This window comes from Oryzias melastigma, linkage group LG5 (genome assembly GCF_002922805.2).
Source record: "Oryzias melastigma strain HK-1 linkage group LG5, ASM292280v2, whole genome shotgun sequence".
Lineage (NCBI taxonomy): Eukaryota > Metazoa > Chordata > Actinopteri > Beloniformes > Adrianichthyidae > Oryzias > Oryzias melastigma.
Genome location: NC_050516.1, coordinates 28,516,752 through 28,534,531, shown reverse-complemented (window position 1 = coordinate 28,534,531; position 17,780 = coordinate 28,516,752). Strand labels below are relative to the sequence as shown.

At 41.5% G+C, this 17,780-nt stretch overlaps 2 protein-coding genes across 3 annotated transcripts in view; one reads left to right on the top strand and one right to left on the bottom strand.

The window, feature by feature from the left end:
- Window positions 1-17,780, bottom strand: part of prdm2b (PR domain containing 2, with ZNF domain b) — a 75,539-nt gene that overhangs the window by 20,703 nt on the left and 37,056 nt on the right. The gene's annotated exons all lie outside the window — the stretch shown is intronic.
- On the top strand, window positions 4,578-17,590 carry psmf1 (proteasome inhibitor subunit 1). Of its 2 annotated transcripts, none has more exons than XM_024261578.1 (7): window positions 4,578-5,031; window positions 5,791-5,943; window positions 15,072-15,154; window positions 15,359-15,580; window positions 16,262-16,318; window positions 16,551-16,712; window positions 17,114-17,590. In XM_024261578.1, exons 1-7 carry the CDS (start codon window positions 4,903-4,905, stop codon window positions 17,163-17,165), a joined length of 858 nt encoding a protein of 285 aa, XP_024117346.1. In that variant the 5' UTR covers window positions 4,578-4,902; the 3' UTR covers window positions 17,166-17,590. The 2 variants fall into 2 exon arrangements, with proteins under 2 accessions (XP_024117346.1, XP_024117347.1); XM_024261579.1 differs by having other exon boundaries at window positions 4,794-5,031; window positions 15,359-15,559.

The window sequence follows — 17,780 nt, the reverse complement described above, 5'->3', positions numbered from 1 at the left end:
GGCACAATGAGACCCTGGCTTGGGCCCCCTCGTGGCTACATTCCTACATTTGCTGCATTAAGATAATCAAATCTGGCACAGGGTGTCTTTTATCATGAAAGGCTGTCATGCAAATCTCCAGCATAAACCATTTATTTTTTTACAGCTATTTTTTCCTTTTTCTTTATGTTTAAGTTATAGAAAAAAGTATGTTTATCATAATAGTTGCAGTAGCATAAAAATAAGTTGCCATCCTATTTTTTGAATTGTAGTTAGTAAGACATGGACCTGAATGGGTCTTTAAGTGTTGGAGGATGGAAACATTTTTCTGTTCTAGGCCTCCGACTTTTGTCATTTTTACCCGTTTTCTTCCTTAATGTTTCACAGAAACAAAAACTGTTTCCTTGTGTCTCATTTACTCCTCTTTCCTCAAAACTGTTCTTAAATTAGTTTTTTCTGCGTCTACTAGGTTCTGTCTTCAGAGTCGGTTCAGCCTCCTGGGGCCCATTCCAAGAAGCAGGTTTTGTTGGAACTCTGAGTTTGTGAACTCCAAATTCAGTAAAACTCTGAGTTTTCGGTTCCAGAAAGAGAGATAACTCAAACCCGGGAAAGTGGGCGAAACCAAGCTCGTTCCAAGAAGCGGGTTAATCTGAACTCAGAATCAATCACTATGGTAACTGAGTCTGTGAACGAAACCTGGTCGGTAGCAGGTTTCCTTCAGGAAACTTAGAGTTCTCTGCGGTCTCCGCCCCTTTTTAAAGTGAAAGATGTTCAAATATGAGTTCCTCATGAACATTTAGAGAACATTCACATTAGAGACGTCACGTTTTCACCACTCAGAAACCAGAATGACATGTTCATTCATAGAGGATCATGTAGAGAGGAGGCTGATTAATCCAGAGGAAATGTTATTTACGTCGGTAGAGGATTTGGAGGACACGAGTCGACTGACTGCAGTTTCCCAATTCATTTTTATTTCAGCGATATTATAAATAGTGAGTTTTTCCAGGGACTTGCTATTAAAAAATACCGTTTTCTTTTCCTTATTTTAAACCCTTAACAATAGAAATTATGGAATGTCAAACACCGGGAAAGGCTCTGAACTCATCTACCGTCCAGTACTTGCGTCAAACATTAGTTCGGTTGTCAGCAACACTGCTTCCCACTGCAGAGTTTGCAAGTTCGAAATTGTTTTTACGCTTGAAAAAAAGAATTCGGCGAATATTTTTTAAGTCTTGAGAATTAAAATTAAATAAATGCTTTTTTAACATATGCCAGGCAGCTACAGTTTCTTTTTAGCGTGCAGTGATATCTGTGTGTGTATGTGGGGTTACCAAAACTGGTCTTTCATGCGATTACAGAGATTACTGGTTAAATTAGTAACAGATCAAAAACCATTCCTTCCTCAACAAGTGACAAAATAACCTTCTTGACATTATTTATTCATTATTAGAAATCATTCAAATAACTGCAGATATTTTCTCTTTCTGTTCTACCGCTGTAGCTGTGTTGCTTTTCTTGCAGAAAATGTGCTCCTATAGTCACATATGCTTGAAGGAACTTATCAATTTCCGCCGCCTCCATGTCAGTAAAGAAGTCTCGTCTGCGCTCATTTCCTGCTGCGTTGGGATGAACCCTGACTCTGGGAAGGTTTACCAACAAGTTGTTTACCAGAGGAGAGCCCAGCAGCTCCTCTGTTCTCCAGAACCGTCTCAGATTCCCGTTACTCCTCTCGTTACGTTGAAGTAACTTTAATTTAATGCCAAAGTAAGGTAACGCGTTACAGCTCCGGCATAGATATTACCTTTAAATAAAACCAATAAAAATCCTTCCACTGATGAGTTCCTTCAGTTCGTCTGTTTTTGGACCAATAACCGAATAAGAATCTGACTCCGTTTGGCGTTCAGACGGGCATTTCTGCCTGTCTTTTTCCAAACCTCTTCAGGATTTTTTCGGTAGTTTTTGCGGCTGAACCGGTTTCCCGCAGGCAGCGAACGCGCGGGGCTGTAACCGATGTGTTCCGGATCCCCGCCGGCCGGGCGACCGCTCACCTCTTTTCCAGGCTGTGATCGGCGACACCACCTCCACCCTCTCTGAAACCAGCTCCGCCAAACTGGACCGGAACAGAACGGCGCGTACCGTCACGGCTACAATGATTAGGACTGTCAAGGGAGCCGCCATCTTCACGAGGAAGCTCCCGACACTGCGCTCGAGGTGCATGCTGGGAAATCCAGTCTACCAGCTCCTGTCAGGAAAATCTTTACAAACACACGGACATTTTCAAAGCTTGAGCAACGGGTAGGATTGATTTTAAGGGAAAACCATTACAATATAATAATAATAATAATCGTAAAACGTACTGAAGTCACAAAATGGACAATTTAATCCGTATTTCATCTGATCAGCCAACACAAAAGTTAAAAAGCGTTTATCTGTCATGTTTTGAAGTGATCTAAAAGTTGGATTTACCTTGAATAATCACAATTAAAGAAAATCTACCCCCCCCCCCACATACACACACACACACACTCATTTATTGTGTGAAATTACAGTTTTTGCGTAGTTACACAATTTGTGCGTTTTTTCAGCCCCATTATAACTAATAGGATTTTTTTTTACAAATTCCTGCAAATTACACACTTTATGCAATTTAAGCAATTTAAAACATTCAGCATGTCCAGAAATTCATGCTTGTACTTCCAGCATTATTAAAATTCATGCAAGTTACACAAAATTACACAATTTAACACAACTTTACACAAATTTGTGCAAATTTTAAGCAAATTTGGCATTTTATGCAATTTTACACATCCAGCATGTTCAGGAAATTCATGCTTTTAATACACATTATTACAATTACACAAGTTACACAAATTTAACACAACTTTACACAACTACACAACTTTACACAACGCGATAATGCATTCACACATGCATTATCGGAGGTAATGCAATTTTTCTAGTTAATTTAAATACTTATCAAATATTTATTTATTTTTTTTGTTTTAGTGTAAGGATAATTAGAAACATATATGTTTTCAGATGTGTTTGCATATGAGCTGACCGTTAATTCTTACTCTCAAAAATATTTTGGAGAGATACATAAATAGAGGTCAAGGCTACTTTTGATTTTGAAAGGTAAAAAGAAATAATAATTTTGACAACAAGCATTAAATACTTAAACCAGTTTAAATTTGTATTGTGAGAAAAAAAATACATTTGTTTTAAGATATAATCATCTCAAATATTAGCAGCGGCCCGTTTCAAGAAGCAGGGTAAAAAAATTTAAAGTTCGATACCGGACTCAGAGTTCTCTGACTCAAAATTCGCAAACTTAGAGTTTTCGGTTTCAGAACAGGAGCCCGTTTCAAGAAGCAGGTTTTGTTGAAAGTCTGAGTTTGTGAATTCCAAATTCAGAAAAACTGTGAGTTTCTGGTTTCAGAAACAGAGGTAACTTAAACCCGTGAAAGTGGGGGAAACCAAATCCGTTTCAAGAAGCGGGTTAAGCTGAACTCAGAATCAATCACTATGGCAACTGAGTCTGTGAACGTAACCTGGTCTGGAGCAGGTTTCCTTCAGGAAACTCAGAGTTCCTGCGGTCTCCGCCCCTTCTTCAAGTGAAAGATGTTCAAATAGAACTTCCTCATTTACATTTAGAGAACATTCACATTAGAGACGTCGCATTTCCACCACGCAGAAACCAAAACATCACGTCCATTCATAGAGGATCATGTAGAGTGGAGGCTGGATTGATCCAGAGGGAATGTTATTTAAGTCGGTAGAGGATTTGGAGGACACGAGTCGATTGTCTGGATTTCCTAATTCATTTTATTTTAGCGATACTGTTTTCCAGGGACTCATTATTAATAAAACCAAGTTTTTTCCCTCTTTTTAAACCCTTAACTATGTAAATCTTTAAACCTCAAACACTGGAGATGTCTGTCAAAACATCTACCGCGCTGCAGGAGCCAAACCAAATGTTAGTATGATGGCTTGAGCAGCCTTCCATTGCAATGAATATTATATAATTCTTGAGAATTAAAATTGAATAAATACTTATTTTAACATATTCCAGGCAGCTACAGTGTTTCTTTTTGCGTGCAGTGATATTTGTGTGTGTCTGTGTGTGTGTATGTGGAAGGGGGAGGTCATAAAAAAAGGTCATTCATGTGATTACGGAGATTACTGGTTAAATTATTGACAGATCAAAAACCATTCCTAAACAAGTGACAAAATGACCTTCCAGACATGATTTAGTTCTTATCCTGAACTGAAATGATTCAAATGTAGATGTACGCATTAACTCTGCAGATATTTTCTCTCTGTTTTACTGCAGCTGTGTTGATCCTCTCGATGAAAATGTGCTCGTAGTCGCATATGCTTGTAGGAACTCATCAATTTCTGTCTCAGTAAAGTATGAAGCTCTAAAGGTGTTTGTTCTCGTTGCCATGGTGTCCCCATGGCTGTCTTTGCTCCATTGATCAGGGCTTTTTGTGGTTGCGACGCTCGCATCTGATTCCAACTACTCAGAGTTGATTGAATCAACTCTTTGCAGCTCTTCTGAAACCGAAAACTCTAAGTTTGCAAATTTTGAGTCCGTGGACTCTGAGTTCAGGTTTGAACTCAAAACCTGCTTCTTGAAATGGGCCCCTGCTGAAAAGAGTTAATTCAATCAACTTTAAGTTTTTGCGTCAAAGTAGCTTATCAATGTTCGTATTTATATTATACTATCACTGAGTTGTGACTTGATTAATTGGAGTTTGTTTTATTTGTATTTTCTGCCTTTTTCCATTCATTACAAAGCCATATGCTTTTACTTTGAAACTCCCAGCCGGAAGTCGCTGCGGTTGTTTTGGAACTGACAGCTCTGCGATTTTCCTTTTCTGTTCTGGGTTTCTCTGCTGTATTGATGTGTGAGAAAACATGGCAGGCTTGGAGGTGTTGTACACCTGTGTGGCAGGTAGCCTGACGTCTCCTCAGGACGCCCTCGTGTGTTTCGTTCACTGGGAAATGATCAAAAGCGGATACAGGTGCATCGGGTCCGGAGACGAGGTGGGTCGAACTAGCTAACTTTAGCAGAACCAGACGGGATGACAACAGCAAATCCTGATGACATTTAAACACATTTAAGATACGAAATGAATCAATTTAATTATTATTCAGTTTGTTACATTTAAGATCTTAGTCTGGTGTAATGCTGACCACGTAGTTACAGTTTTAATGTAAATCCTCAGTTAGCTCTGGTGTAAATGTATCTCTGCTCTATAATCAGCTTTCAGCGGAGAATGGAAAGTGAAACTCTTCTGAAGATGATTCAGAGTAAATTACATCTACGCTGAGTTGCATCTTCCTCCGTCTCAGTCACCGCTTTGACCTTCTAAAAACATCTGCATGAATACTGTACTTTTTATCCTCGTACAGCTGGCACGTGCCATGTGGTTTTACAACAAAAAAAACGAGTTTCTGTGAAAGGTGTCAAGTCATGTTTAGCAGAGGGGTATGGAAGTTTTTTAGGTCATAATTCAAAGTTTTATGCATTTTTCATTTCACAATTCAATTTGTAAATTCATCATGCAATTTGAGAATTCATTTTTCAATTTGCAATTCAATATTCAATTCAGGCTTGCAAAATTATAATTCATTTTGTAATTTACAATTCAATATAAAAAAAATACAACTCAATATCACAAGTTTTAAAATAAAATATTGAATAAAATCAAAATCAAATGCATTGTAAATTGTCATGGGTTTTTGATGTCATAATTCAAATGACAATGCAATTTGTAATTTACAAATTAATATGTCCCCCAGCCCTGCAGTGGTGACCGGAAGTCAGAGCTGCTGCCTGCAGACTGGAGCAGTAACAAGGAGCTGTACAGTCTGCGCTATGAAGCTGTGGACTCAGATGCTAAGGTGCTGCTGAAAGCCATTGCTGTGGACTCTGCTCTGATATTCAACCTGATGGTAGGCATGGGGGAGGTCGTTCAGGACATGTGTGGGTGGAGATGGACACAGTCTGCCAGAATATAAAAATAAAACTGCTGCAAACCTTAAGTTTGTGACGACACCAGCAAAACTAGAATTTAAAAAACACAATGGCCAGTTTTTAAGTTTCATGTCAACATTTTACCCTTTTTTTATTGTTTTAGAGCAGGGGTCACCAACACGGTGCCCGCGGGCGCCAGGTTGTCCTCAAGCACCACAGAAGTCGCCCGCAGGTCTCTTCTAAAAATAGCACAACTCAGTTGTGAGCTACTCAAAAATTGAATATCATTGTGATGCAATTTTTTGAAATCACACTTGCCTTTACAAAGAATTAAAAAATTAAAACATCTTAGAAATATATGTTCATTATTACTGAAGCCAAAAAACGGCCTATCCCACTTTATTATTATTATTATTTTTTCATCGTTTTCTCACTATAACAAGATAATCAATAACAGAATGAAGCGTCCCCTTCTCTCTTTCCCGCATGAAGACACCAAGACTTTACCTGTTTAAAGATTCTTTATTTTGTGGTTAACAACAAAAACAATAGAAGAAAACACTCCACAAAAGTTGTTTTTGGTCAATTCTTTACTTATTAGTGGAACTGCGCTCCTCAAATGCCTGAGTGAACCCGCCCCCTCCCTTTATTTCCTCCAAACCCCAGCTGCTTTCACATTAACTCTGAAATTTCGCAAATTAGATTTTTGCTAATTAGTTATCTTTAATAGAAACACAATTTCTAAAAAAAAACAACAAAAAAAAAGCGCGTTTTTCGAAAAAAGTTTTTGCGCTTAGAGGAGCTGGTTTTGGGGGCATATTGAAATGGATGAACATTTTTTGCAAAACTGTAATGGAAATGGACTTTTTCTAATTAAATGCGCTTCTAAAGTGTCTGTCCGAGTACAGCACAGCAGGTGCCACGAGAGATCCCACAGCGTCACAGTTAATCGTGCATCTCCTCTGTAAAATCAATAACCAAGATTTCCTAATTGCTTCAGCTGTAGCCACATTTCTGCAGCTGGCAGCCTGAATACGATGCAGAAGTCTCATTTGAGGATCAGCGCGAGTGCAGTGACAAACTTCAATGGATCTAGTTGTGTTTTCAAAAAGAAAAATGTTCCAGCTGCTTACTTGTTCTGGACATTCTTTTAAATACCACTGAACAGACTTCTCACTTGCATCTGAGACTCTCAATGGACTCGCTGCGCGAGCCAGCGCAGCACGCGTGCACTACACTGCTGTGACGTCACCCAAATGCTCCCATTTTTGTGAATCAAATAAAAAAAAGCACACACATTGCCGTAGATCTGTTGTGTTGGATTAGATTTTTACTATCCCTGAATAATGGCACAGATAAGACACTGTGGCAGGCAAATGAATGGTGACATCCTTTGGGGTTTTCAAATGGGCGCCCTCCTTCTTAGATGTTTGCTGATAGGCCCACGACACCTCCAGAGGGTTCAGCAGTGAATCCCAGCGTCCCAGGTTCACCCCCATCCGCCACCAGACATTTGGAGGCCCAGGTCAGGTCTTTCCTCTTAATCCACAGCCACTGACTCCCCTTCCCAGCAGCCCTGGAGAGATCTTTAATTGCCTGCCTCTGAACCTTCCCTCACACCCCCATCTCCCTGAGAAGCCTGGAAGTTGAGGAGGCCACAAATCCCCTACAACCTACTTCCACTGGGTGAACCTTCACACACCAGCCTTGTTCTTTGGTGTCTGCTGCAAGGTTGACGTACCTCATCCTCTTCCGTTCGTAGGCCTCCTCTACTGCACCCTCCCACGGTACTGTAAGGTCTATAATGTAGGCAAGCTTATGCGAGGATGACCACAGTACAAGGTCTGGTCGCAGGTTGGTGGATGCTATCTCTGTGTCATCTCCAACCTGACCTTGGGACACCTGTACTCTTCTACCAAACTGGAAATTGGAAGTCCTAAAATCCCCAATAGTGCTGAGGCACCTGGGAAGGCCAAGACACTTTCTGGCATAGGCATTGATCAGTCTCTTCAACTTTTCCACCTTTGAGAGCGGCACTTCATACAGAGTTAACGGCCAGAGCAGGCGTGGGAGAAGGCCGTATTGCATGCACCAGAGTTTCAGTTTTCCAGGAAGGAGGGTTCTGTCGATATTCTCAAGGCCACTGGCTATGTCCTTTCTCAGCTGCTCCACCTGCTCTTTATCCTTGAGAGAGGCATTATACCAGTGGCCCAGGCTCTTCACAGGTTTCTCTGAGATCGTTGGGATGGGTTCCTCGCCAATGTGGAAGCGGTGGTCTGACAGCTTCCCCCTGACGATGCAGATACTTCTGGACTTGCTCGGTTTTATCTTCATCCAAGCTAGCTCGATGTTCTTCTGAAGCTTTCCTAACAGCCGTACTGTGCAAGCCTTGGTTGTAGTTAGTGTAGTGAGGTCATCCATGTAGGCCCTATCCGGTGGAAGCCTCAGCCCAGGTCTTATTCGGTGTTCGCCAACCACCCATTGAGAAGCTCGTACGATGACTTCTACAGCCAGGGTAAATGCCAGTGGAGAGAGGGTACAGCCAGCCATGATTCCCACTTCCAGGTGTTGCCATGCTGCAGTGTACTCTGCTGTTGTCATGCAGAGCTGGATATCCTGAAAGTAGGCCTTGATCAGGGTTGTAAGAGCTGGTGGGATTCTGAAATAATCATTGAATCATTGAACATTGAATTGCGCCTGTGCGAGCAAAGCTGCACGTCTGTTGCTCTGTGGTGTGTGAATGTTCTTTTTTTCCTCTTTTCTACTAATGACAGCCAACTTTAGTAGACTTGTGTACTCTCGACAAGAGATGTTGGTGCTCATGAAATATAAACATCCTGGAATCCATCAAGTAATTCCATCTGAGCTTGTACGGAAGTACCGTGGGTGCCGAGCCGGTCGCAAACACAAAGCGCGGCTGATGGCTAAGGCGGCTAACTGGTGACGTTTCAAACCATCTGTCCCCTCCATAATTATGGGAAATGTCAATGCTCTGTCCAACAAGACAGACGAGGTTATCGGACTGATCAAAATAGAACGGTGTTACACGGAAAGCAGCCTCATCATCTTCACCAAGACGTGGGTAACCAGCTATGGACCGGACGCTAACGTGGATCTGCCCGGTTTTATCACCGTAAGAGCGGACCGCGACCCAAGTACCAGCGGGAAAAGCAAAGGTGGTGGCCTCATCCTGTACGCCAACAGACGATGGTGTCATCCAAATCATCAGACCGTCAAAAAGGTGATTTGCGATCGCAATGTGGAGCTGCTAGCGGTGAGCATCAGACCCTACTATGTCCCACGTGAGTTTTCACACGTCATCGCGCTTTGTGTTTACTCCGAGGGCGGAGGCACAGGTGTCTCTGGATGCAACCACAGAACTACAACACAAGCACCCAGAGGCGTTCGTCATTATATCTGGTGATTTTAACCACGTTCCCCTGGATGCTACTCTACCTACGTTCCATCAATACATTCACTGCCCCACAAGATTGAACAAAACAATTGACCTTCTGTATGCTAACACTCTGGACGCATATTCAGCCACCCCACTCCCACCCCTTGGGAAATCTGACCACAACCTAATTCACCTGCAGCCCAACTACACCCCTTTGGTAAAGAGACAATTAGCCACCACCAGACAGGTCAGGAGATGGTCTGCTGGAGCTGAGGAGGCTATCAGAGGCTGCCTCCAGAGCACTGACTGGAGTGTACTGGTCGGATCTCATGGAGATGACATTGAAGGGGCTGTGGGCTGCACGACAGACTATCTTAACTTCTGCATGGACATGGTGGTTCCTGTCAGAACTGTCAGATGCTTCTCTAACAATAAACCCTGGGTCACCTGTGAAGTTAAGGCAGTTCTGAACAGGAAGAAGAAGGCTTTCAGACAGAAGGATCGGGAGGAGATGAGGAAGGCGCAACATGAACTTAAAGCCTGGATGAAGGAGGCCAAAGAGGCATATGGAAGGAAGCTAGAGAAGAAGCTGAAGGAAAACAACTTGCGGGAGGTGTGGAACAGCATGAAGATTATGACTGGCTGCAGAAAAAAGGAGGACAGTACAGCATGTGGGAGTCAGGACAGAGCTAAGGAGCTTAACACCTTCTTTAACCGATTCAGCTCCCCCCAAGCTGCCCCCCTTGTCACCAGCCCTCCTCTGCTGCAGCACCCCTCCAGCCTTCCCATCCATCCTGCCTCTGTTCACCATTTTCCTGCCTCCTCTTTGCCTGCTTCAGTCTCCAGGTCCCAGGTCGCTCTCCTCTCCCATCACTGCGGATCAAGTGAACAGAGAGCTGAAATGGCTCCACCCCAGGAAGGCAGCAGGCCCGGACCAAGTGTCACCTCGGCTCCCAAAGGCCTGCGCTGCTGAACTGGGGGGCCCCCTACAGCAGGTTTACAACCTGAGCCTGCAGTTGGGGAGGGTCCCATCACTGTGGAAGACATCCTGCATTGTTCCTGTGCCTAAGAAGAGTCACCCCAACGAGCTGAATGACTACCGGCCGGTTGCCCTCACCTTTCACATCATGAAGACGCTGGAGCAGCTGGTCCTGCAGCTCCTGGGACCACAGGTGCAGCGTGATAGTGACCCTCTCCAGTTCGCCTACCAGCCAAAGGTGGGAGTGGAGGACGCCGTTCTATATCTTTTACACCGGGCTCTCTCCTACCTGGACGGGGGAGGCTGCGCTGTCAGAATGCTCTTTTTTTACTTTTCCAGTGCTTTTAATACCATCCAGCCCCTCCTTCTACAGCAGAAACTCCTCTCCTTTGGTGTAAACTCCCAGCTGGTCTCATGGATTACAGACTACCTGACAAACAGGCCACAGTTTGTCAGGATGGGGAGTTGCAGCTCCTCCATGCTGACTGGCAGCACAGGAGCCCCTCAAGGAACCGTGCTCTCCCCTCTCCTCTTCACCCTTTACACCACTGACTTCCACTACATCTCTGATACATGTCACATGCAGAAGTTCTCTGACAACACTGCTATTGTGGCATGCATCAAGGAGGGTGAGGAGAGGGAGTACAGGCAGCTGGTGGAGGACTTTGTTCAATGGAGCCAGTGGAACTGCCTCCACCTGAATACCACCAAGACTAAAGAGATGGTGCTGGACTTTCGTCGAGCACCTGCTGCGGTTCAGCCCATAATCATTGATGGAGCAGAGGTGGAGGTAGCTACAAATACCTGGGAATCCTGCTGGACAAGAGCCTGAACTGGTCTGCAAACATGGACTGCATCTACAGCAGGGGTCTCGAACTCAATTCAGCCGGGGGCCACTGGAGGCAGAGTCTGGGTGAGGCCGGGCCGCATCAGGATTTTGTACAAGAAAAGCGCTGATAAAACATTCCAATGTTCTCAAATATCTTTGTTTTTAACACAAAATAATGAATAAAATAAATAAATATATTAAATAATTAATTAAAAAGCCCTGACCCATCGAAATTTTAAGTCTCGAATTTAGAAACACTGATTTTTTACAGATAGAAAATGTTTTTGGAAGCATAAAATTTTGCTGTTTAAAAAGCAAAGGTTGAAAAAAATTCAGAAAAAAAATCAGAGGTTAAAAAATTCAGAAAAAAAATTTGAGGTTAAAAAAATTCAGAAAAAAATTCTGAGGTTAAGAAAATTCAGAATACAAATTCAGAATAAAAATTTAGAATAAAAATTCATAGGTTAAGATAATTCAGAATAAAAAATTACAATAAAAATTCACAGGTTAAGAAAATTCAAAAGAATTCAGGGGTTAAAAAAATTCAGAAAAAAAATTTGAGGTTAAAAAATTAAAAAAAAAAATTCTGAGGTTAAAAAAATTCAGAATACAAATTCAGAATAAAAATTTAGAATAAAAATTCAGAGGTTAAGAAAATTCAGAATAAAAAAATCACAGTAAAAATTTAGAATAAAAATTCAGAGGTTAAGAAAATTCAGAATAAAAAATCACAATAAAAATTTTGGATAAAAATTCAGAGGTTAAGAAAATTCAAAATAAAAAATCACAGTAAAAATTCAGAATAAAAATTCAGAGGTTAAGAAAATTCAGAATAAAAAATCACAATAAAAATTTTGAATAAAAATTCAGAGGTTAAGAAAATTCAGAATAAAAATTCACAATGAAAATTCAGAATAAAAATTCAGAGGTTAAAAAAATTCAGGATTAAAAATTCAGAGGTTAAGAAAATTCAGAATAAAAAATCACAATGAAAATTCAGAATAAAAAATTCCTAGGTTAAGAAAATTCAGAATAAAAATTCAGAGGTTAAACAAATTCAGGATTAAAATTCAGGTGTTAAAAAAAAATTCAGAGTCTGATGGAACTAAATACTTCCATAAATCAGTAATAAATTAAAATAATAATAATGCCATACAACAGATACAGACAACTGAAGAAACCACATATTGACTGACTAACTAGAGAAAACTCTTTATTTTTATTCAGTTTGAAATGTCTGTATTAACAGATCCTCCTTCAGAGTGAGAGAGAAGCCCCGGTACCCAGAAAACCTTTGAAGGATTTCATTTATTGTAGATTTTTGTAGAACTCCTCACAGTAATAAATCTGATCTATGTGTCTTCCATTCATTGGAGGTGTGGGGTGCTCGTGCGCGCCGGCTGCATCAGTGCGCATTCGGAGGCCGCTTTTCATGGGGGTTCTATTCAAACGCGCGTAGCAGAATATCGGACTTCTACTCGCGTTTACATGGACTGGAATGCGCGCCGACACAGCCGGTGTGTGAACCTTAAAATTCCCAGACACTAACGCGCAGGTGCGAGCCAAGCTCAGGATCACATATTTGACAGGCGGGAGCAGCTGATCGCCGCGCGGTGAAAGAGGGCGGGCTACAGGTTTGTGGCTCGGAGCTTGGGGAGCTCTGATTTAATAGGAACAGTCAGCACGTCAAAAAACGTATTCCTCGACATCATATGTGTATTCATTCTGAGAGAGACATCCACAGACGGAGATCGTAGCTCAGAAACACCTTTTTTTTTTTTTTTTTTTTTTTACAAGACGCGTGCAGCAAATACACTGCGCGGGATGCGCGAATTTGTCACGCGAATCGCGTTTGGTGCTTCATGGCTCCTCCTCCGCCCAGCTGATTGGAGGAATGAATGAATGATAGACAGAGGTACTGGACAGACCGCCGATATCCCGCGTCCAGAGTCATATACCTCACCGTGATTGGTTCGTTCAGCTCTGAACACAACAACTGTCATTCATATCAGCCTTGTGGGCCGCACTAACATCAATCTTTCATATGAAGACGCGGGCCGCAAATCATCATCCCGCGGGCTGCAGATAGCCCACGGGCCGCGAGTTTGAGACCCCTGATCTACAGGAAGGGGCAGAGCAGGCTATACTTTTTAAAAAGACTCGCCTCTTTTAACATCTGCTCGGAACTCCTTTTTATGTTTTGTCCGTCCGTTATTTTCAGTGCTTTGTTTTATGCTGTGGTGTGTTGGGGGGGCGTTGCAAACATAAAGGACTTAAAAAAACTAAATTGCCTGATCAAGAGGACGGGCTGTGTGGTGGGTTGAAACATGGAGACGGCAGAGGTGGTGGCTGAGCGGAGGATGCTGACCAAGCTGGAGAGCATAATGAGGAACACTGGTCACCCTCTACATGGAGTGTTCGCCGCCCAAAGGAGCGTCTTCAGCAACCGCCTGCGCTCTCTGCCATGCTCCACTGAAAGGCTTAGTCCTTCGCACCGAGCGCAATAAGACTTTTCAATGCAGCTGGGGGGGGCAAGAGTTAGTCTGCACGACTAACTATTTTTAGTTATTTATTTATTCGTACAATAATTTTAACACTTTTAATTGCTTTTTAACAGCTCCATAATTTTAATGCTTTTAATCTAACCTGTCTATAGCTGTTCTTGCTTTATTTACTTTGAACCTGCTTGTGTGTGTGTTTGGAGCAATGGATGAATTTTTGCAAGTTCGTTTGGGATTAATAAAGTACTCTATCTATCGTTCGTTCGTTTGAAAAAACAAACGAAAAAACAAACAAACAAAGGCTGTCCACAGGAAAATGTGGGGGACTGGGGGACTTTCATTTTTTTTGTTCAGTTTTTCCACGTTCTGACACCAGATCAAACAGGAAGCTACACCGCTAAACACGAGCTTTAGCTGTTATTTTTGTTGAAACTGTGAGACTTTATGAGCCGAGACGCAACAAAAAAGTGAGAATGTAAACAACTTCTGATAGGTCAGAATGATGACATGATTAAACCTCCAAGAATGATTGGCAGAGACAGTTGAAGAGGTGGAACTTTTCCAAAAAACAGCTAGCTGTGCCAAAAATCGCAGGACCGTCATTCTTTTCAAAAAGTCTTTATTGGAATCAAATAATTACAAATTAAAAAAATATATTTTATGGTCTTTCATATTCCTACTATTCAGTGTTTTATCAGGGTCTGTTTGGATGAAAACAGAGCTGATCTCCTGGTATAGAAAATATTTTTACATTAGTGAAAATGAATAATTTCTCATGGCACACCTGAACATCTGTCAAAACACACTAGTGTGCCGTGGGCACACTGGTTGAAAAACACTGCTTTAGAGCAAACCTATTCTTCTTTTGTCGGGGTAAAAGTTTGGAATTCCCAACAGAAAGTTCAGAAAAAGTCTTGAAAAAACAAGCTTTTATTCAAACTATTTATAAGAAAGAAAGCGGAGTTCTGCTCCACACATGCGGGTCTAATTCTCTATCCAGTGCATGCACAAGTCCATCTTTGTATATCATAAGGCAACAACTTAGGGTCAAAGCTTATACCCTCAATACATAACACTAGGATTGTCTGTTTTTTTCTTTCTTTAAATTTTAATATAGGGGCAGAAATAAAATTCCACCATTATTTTTCTTACTACTCCTTTCCAGTCTTGTAGATGTGTGGACTTATGTTGTAACATGTTTAATGTGTCGATATTCTCCTCATGAATGGAACAAGTAAACAGAACAAGAACTCAGAATGTCAAAAAGTCGTGTAGCTTTGTCTTTCTAAAGCTGAATTGGTTGTTCAGAAGTACTGCAGACGTCAGATCAAAGCTGAATCTAAGTCTTCTAAAGAAGAGATCATGTAACAAGGGGTTGACGATTTGATTTCTGTGTTAAGAACTGCAGCACGCAGCAGGTGGCTGACCTAACCGTAAACGTCAAGGATCATGTGAACGCAGATCATCTGGACACTTTTGACAGGTCAGTGTGAGATTTAACCTAAAAAAAAAAACGCCCCCTTAGCAGTTCCACCTGTTTTTATCAGGCGGACTCAAAGGTCAGGAGCGCAGATGAGTTCTGAGTGTATAAGTAACTAACCCCAAACCTAACCTAACTAAAGCAGAACCAATGAAACAGATCATTTATTAAGTGTTTGACTGATTTAAGTCTCTGTGTTTTCTAAAGGGTTTTCATAAATGGAGAGAGTTTGTCAGAGAAGGTGAAGGCTCAGCTGCTCCCTCCTCGAGAAAAGCTGACGGAGAAGAAAGCAGGGAGGAAGAGTCTGCGGGAGGAGGAAGACGAGGCAGAAGGAAGGAGGAGGAGAGAAGAACACGACCCTCTACACATTCCCAGCAGACATCCCAGTACGGGAACGCAGCATCCATGGTTGGAAAACGCAAATCCTCAGTTTGTTTGATTCCACTTACTTTGATTTACCGTCTGGTTCCTCATGTTTATCACAGTGCGATGGGATGGATGTGGAAATGTAGACACACTGGGGCAGTTTCAGATATTAATGGCAGATTTTCTGTTTTTAAAGCACTTTTAGACAAATAAATGTTCAACATATTGTACTTTTTCAACCGTTAACATGGTCAAAGTAATTCCAGCAGATTTTAAAGGGCAAACGTGGCCGGTGTGATAGAGTTAAAAACAAACTTAAAGCCAGTGATGAAAGTTATGGGGATTTTGGGAAAATACCTTTAAAATAGTTTTATTTTATGTTTATCCCTCCACAGAATAAATTATCTTCTTTGGTTTTTAGGGAATAGCAAAACCCGACAGACATTTAACGTATTTACTTCATGATGTTTTTGTTTTTATTTATTCAAATTGTACTTTATTTATGGAACACTTTACCTCAATAACACAAAATGCTTTGCTGAACAATGAAACAATGAAAACACAGTGAAACATAAAATACAGAGAACTTAAAATAGAATTTAAAAGGGAATCCTGGCTTGATGCTGATTTGAAGAATTGAAATTTATTCTTCAGGTTGTTTGATCACCTCTGAATGCCATTGTTTGTTCATTGACCTTCATACATTTAGAAGCGTGTTTGTTTTTTGCTTTTGTTTTTTTTCAGGCCTGATACCGTAGTTCCACCTTTTGCCGCTGGGGGAGCAGATCTAGATCCGTTTGGGTGGGTGTTCTTTCCTACTGTAAAAACTTCCAGATGTGTTTGTGAGCTTCGCCCCGAGTTTGTCCTAATCCAAGGATTTCGGGTGCTGGATTACACAAGCCTCAGATGCTTTGACCTTAAATGCCGAAACTCTGAAGAAAAACCTGCTGTGTCAGCATTTAGTGATCACATGATGTTTGTGTGAAGAGAATTCTCATTTTTGAAACCGTGACCTATGTCCTCATGACTTCAGATCTCGAGGTGGCGGTGGGATGATCGTGGACCCCCTGAGATCAGGGCGTCCCCGCTCTGGCTTTGATCCCTCCAGCGGCATCCCAGACATTTTGCCCCCAGGAGCCGTGCCCCCAGGTGCTCGCTTCGACCCGTTTGGGCCCGTCGGACGACACAGACCAGGGTGAGGAAAGCCCTCATGTTCTCATGTGTGGATTGATGGTTGTTGCAGCAGCAAAATGAACTCCGGCCTTCTGGGCTTTAACTTCAGAAAATGCTCAGAAACACATTTATGTGGATTTTCATAATTTATGGAATGATTCTGATCAGTCAAACTTGTTGTAAATTCTGTTTTTAGAAAATGGTGTAATTTTTTTCTAGAGATTTTTTACACGTAATTGATGTAAATGAAGGATATCTTGAAAAACTCTAGCATCAAGTATATCTTGATGCTCTGCAAAAGTTTTTGTTGTTCTACATGGTTCTGATCGTGTTCTGATTTATATTGTTCTCTTTTGTTTTTATGTCCCAAACTGCGTCCGAAAATCAACCATCAGAAACATTTTTTGTGTTTTTGCTTCCTAGGCCGGATCCGGGCCACCTGCCCCCCCCGGACTATGATGACATGTTTATGTAGAGCCCATCCTGGTTGGTCCTGAAACCTTGACTCGGTTCTGAGCCAGTCACTTTGACAACTATGTTGTTAGTGTTTTCATTCTGAGGAACAGAATGAAAACACTAACAACATAGTTGTTAGTGTTTTCATTCTGTGGAACAGAGGAGTCTTCGGGATGTGAAGCTTGATAAGTAGATAAAAGCCAGTTTGTTTTTGGATCGAAAGAGAATCTTCTAACCTTCAGGAAAACCTTGTCTTTGTTTTCTGAGCTGAACCTGTTCGTAAACCAGGCAGCTCAGAAAAAACAGAAGATGTTTTTTTTCCTGACATGAGCTCCTGGTTGAATCTAAAAGAGAAAGTGTTGTTAATATTTCAAGTTCCTGATGGAGAAAAGCTGCTTTACCAGCTCATTCAGGAACATCAGAAATAAACTATTTAAATCCTGATCATGATTCCTGAAATGATTATTTAGTAGAATAATTGTTTGAATCTGTCCCACCCTCATCTCTTCTGTTTTTTTTTTTTGTTTTTTTTTTTTTTTTGAGGGGGAGGATTCTGCAGAATCAGGTCATTGTGGGTCAAAGAGGGTGAGAAGAAACAGTTTGATGCAGAAACGCTCTGAAAACAAGAATCCCT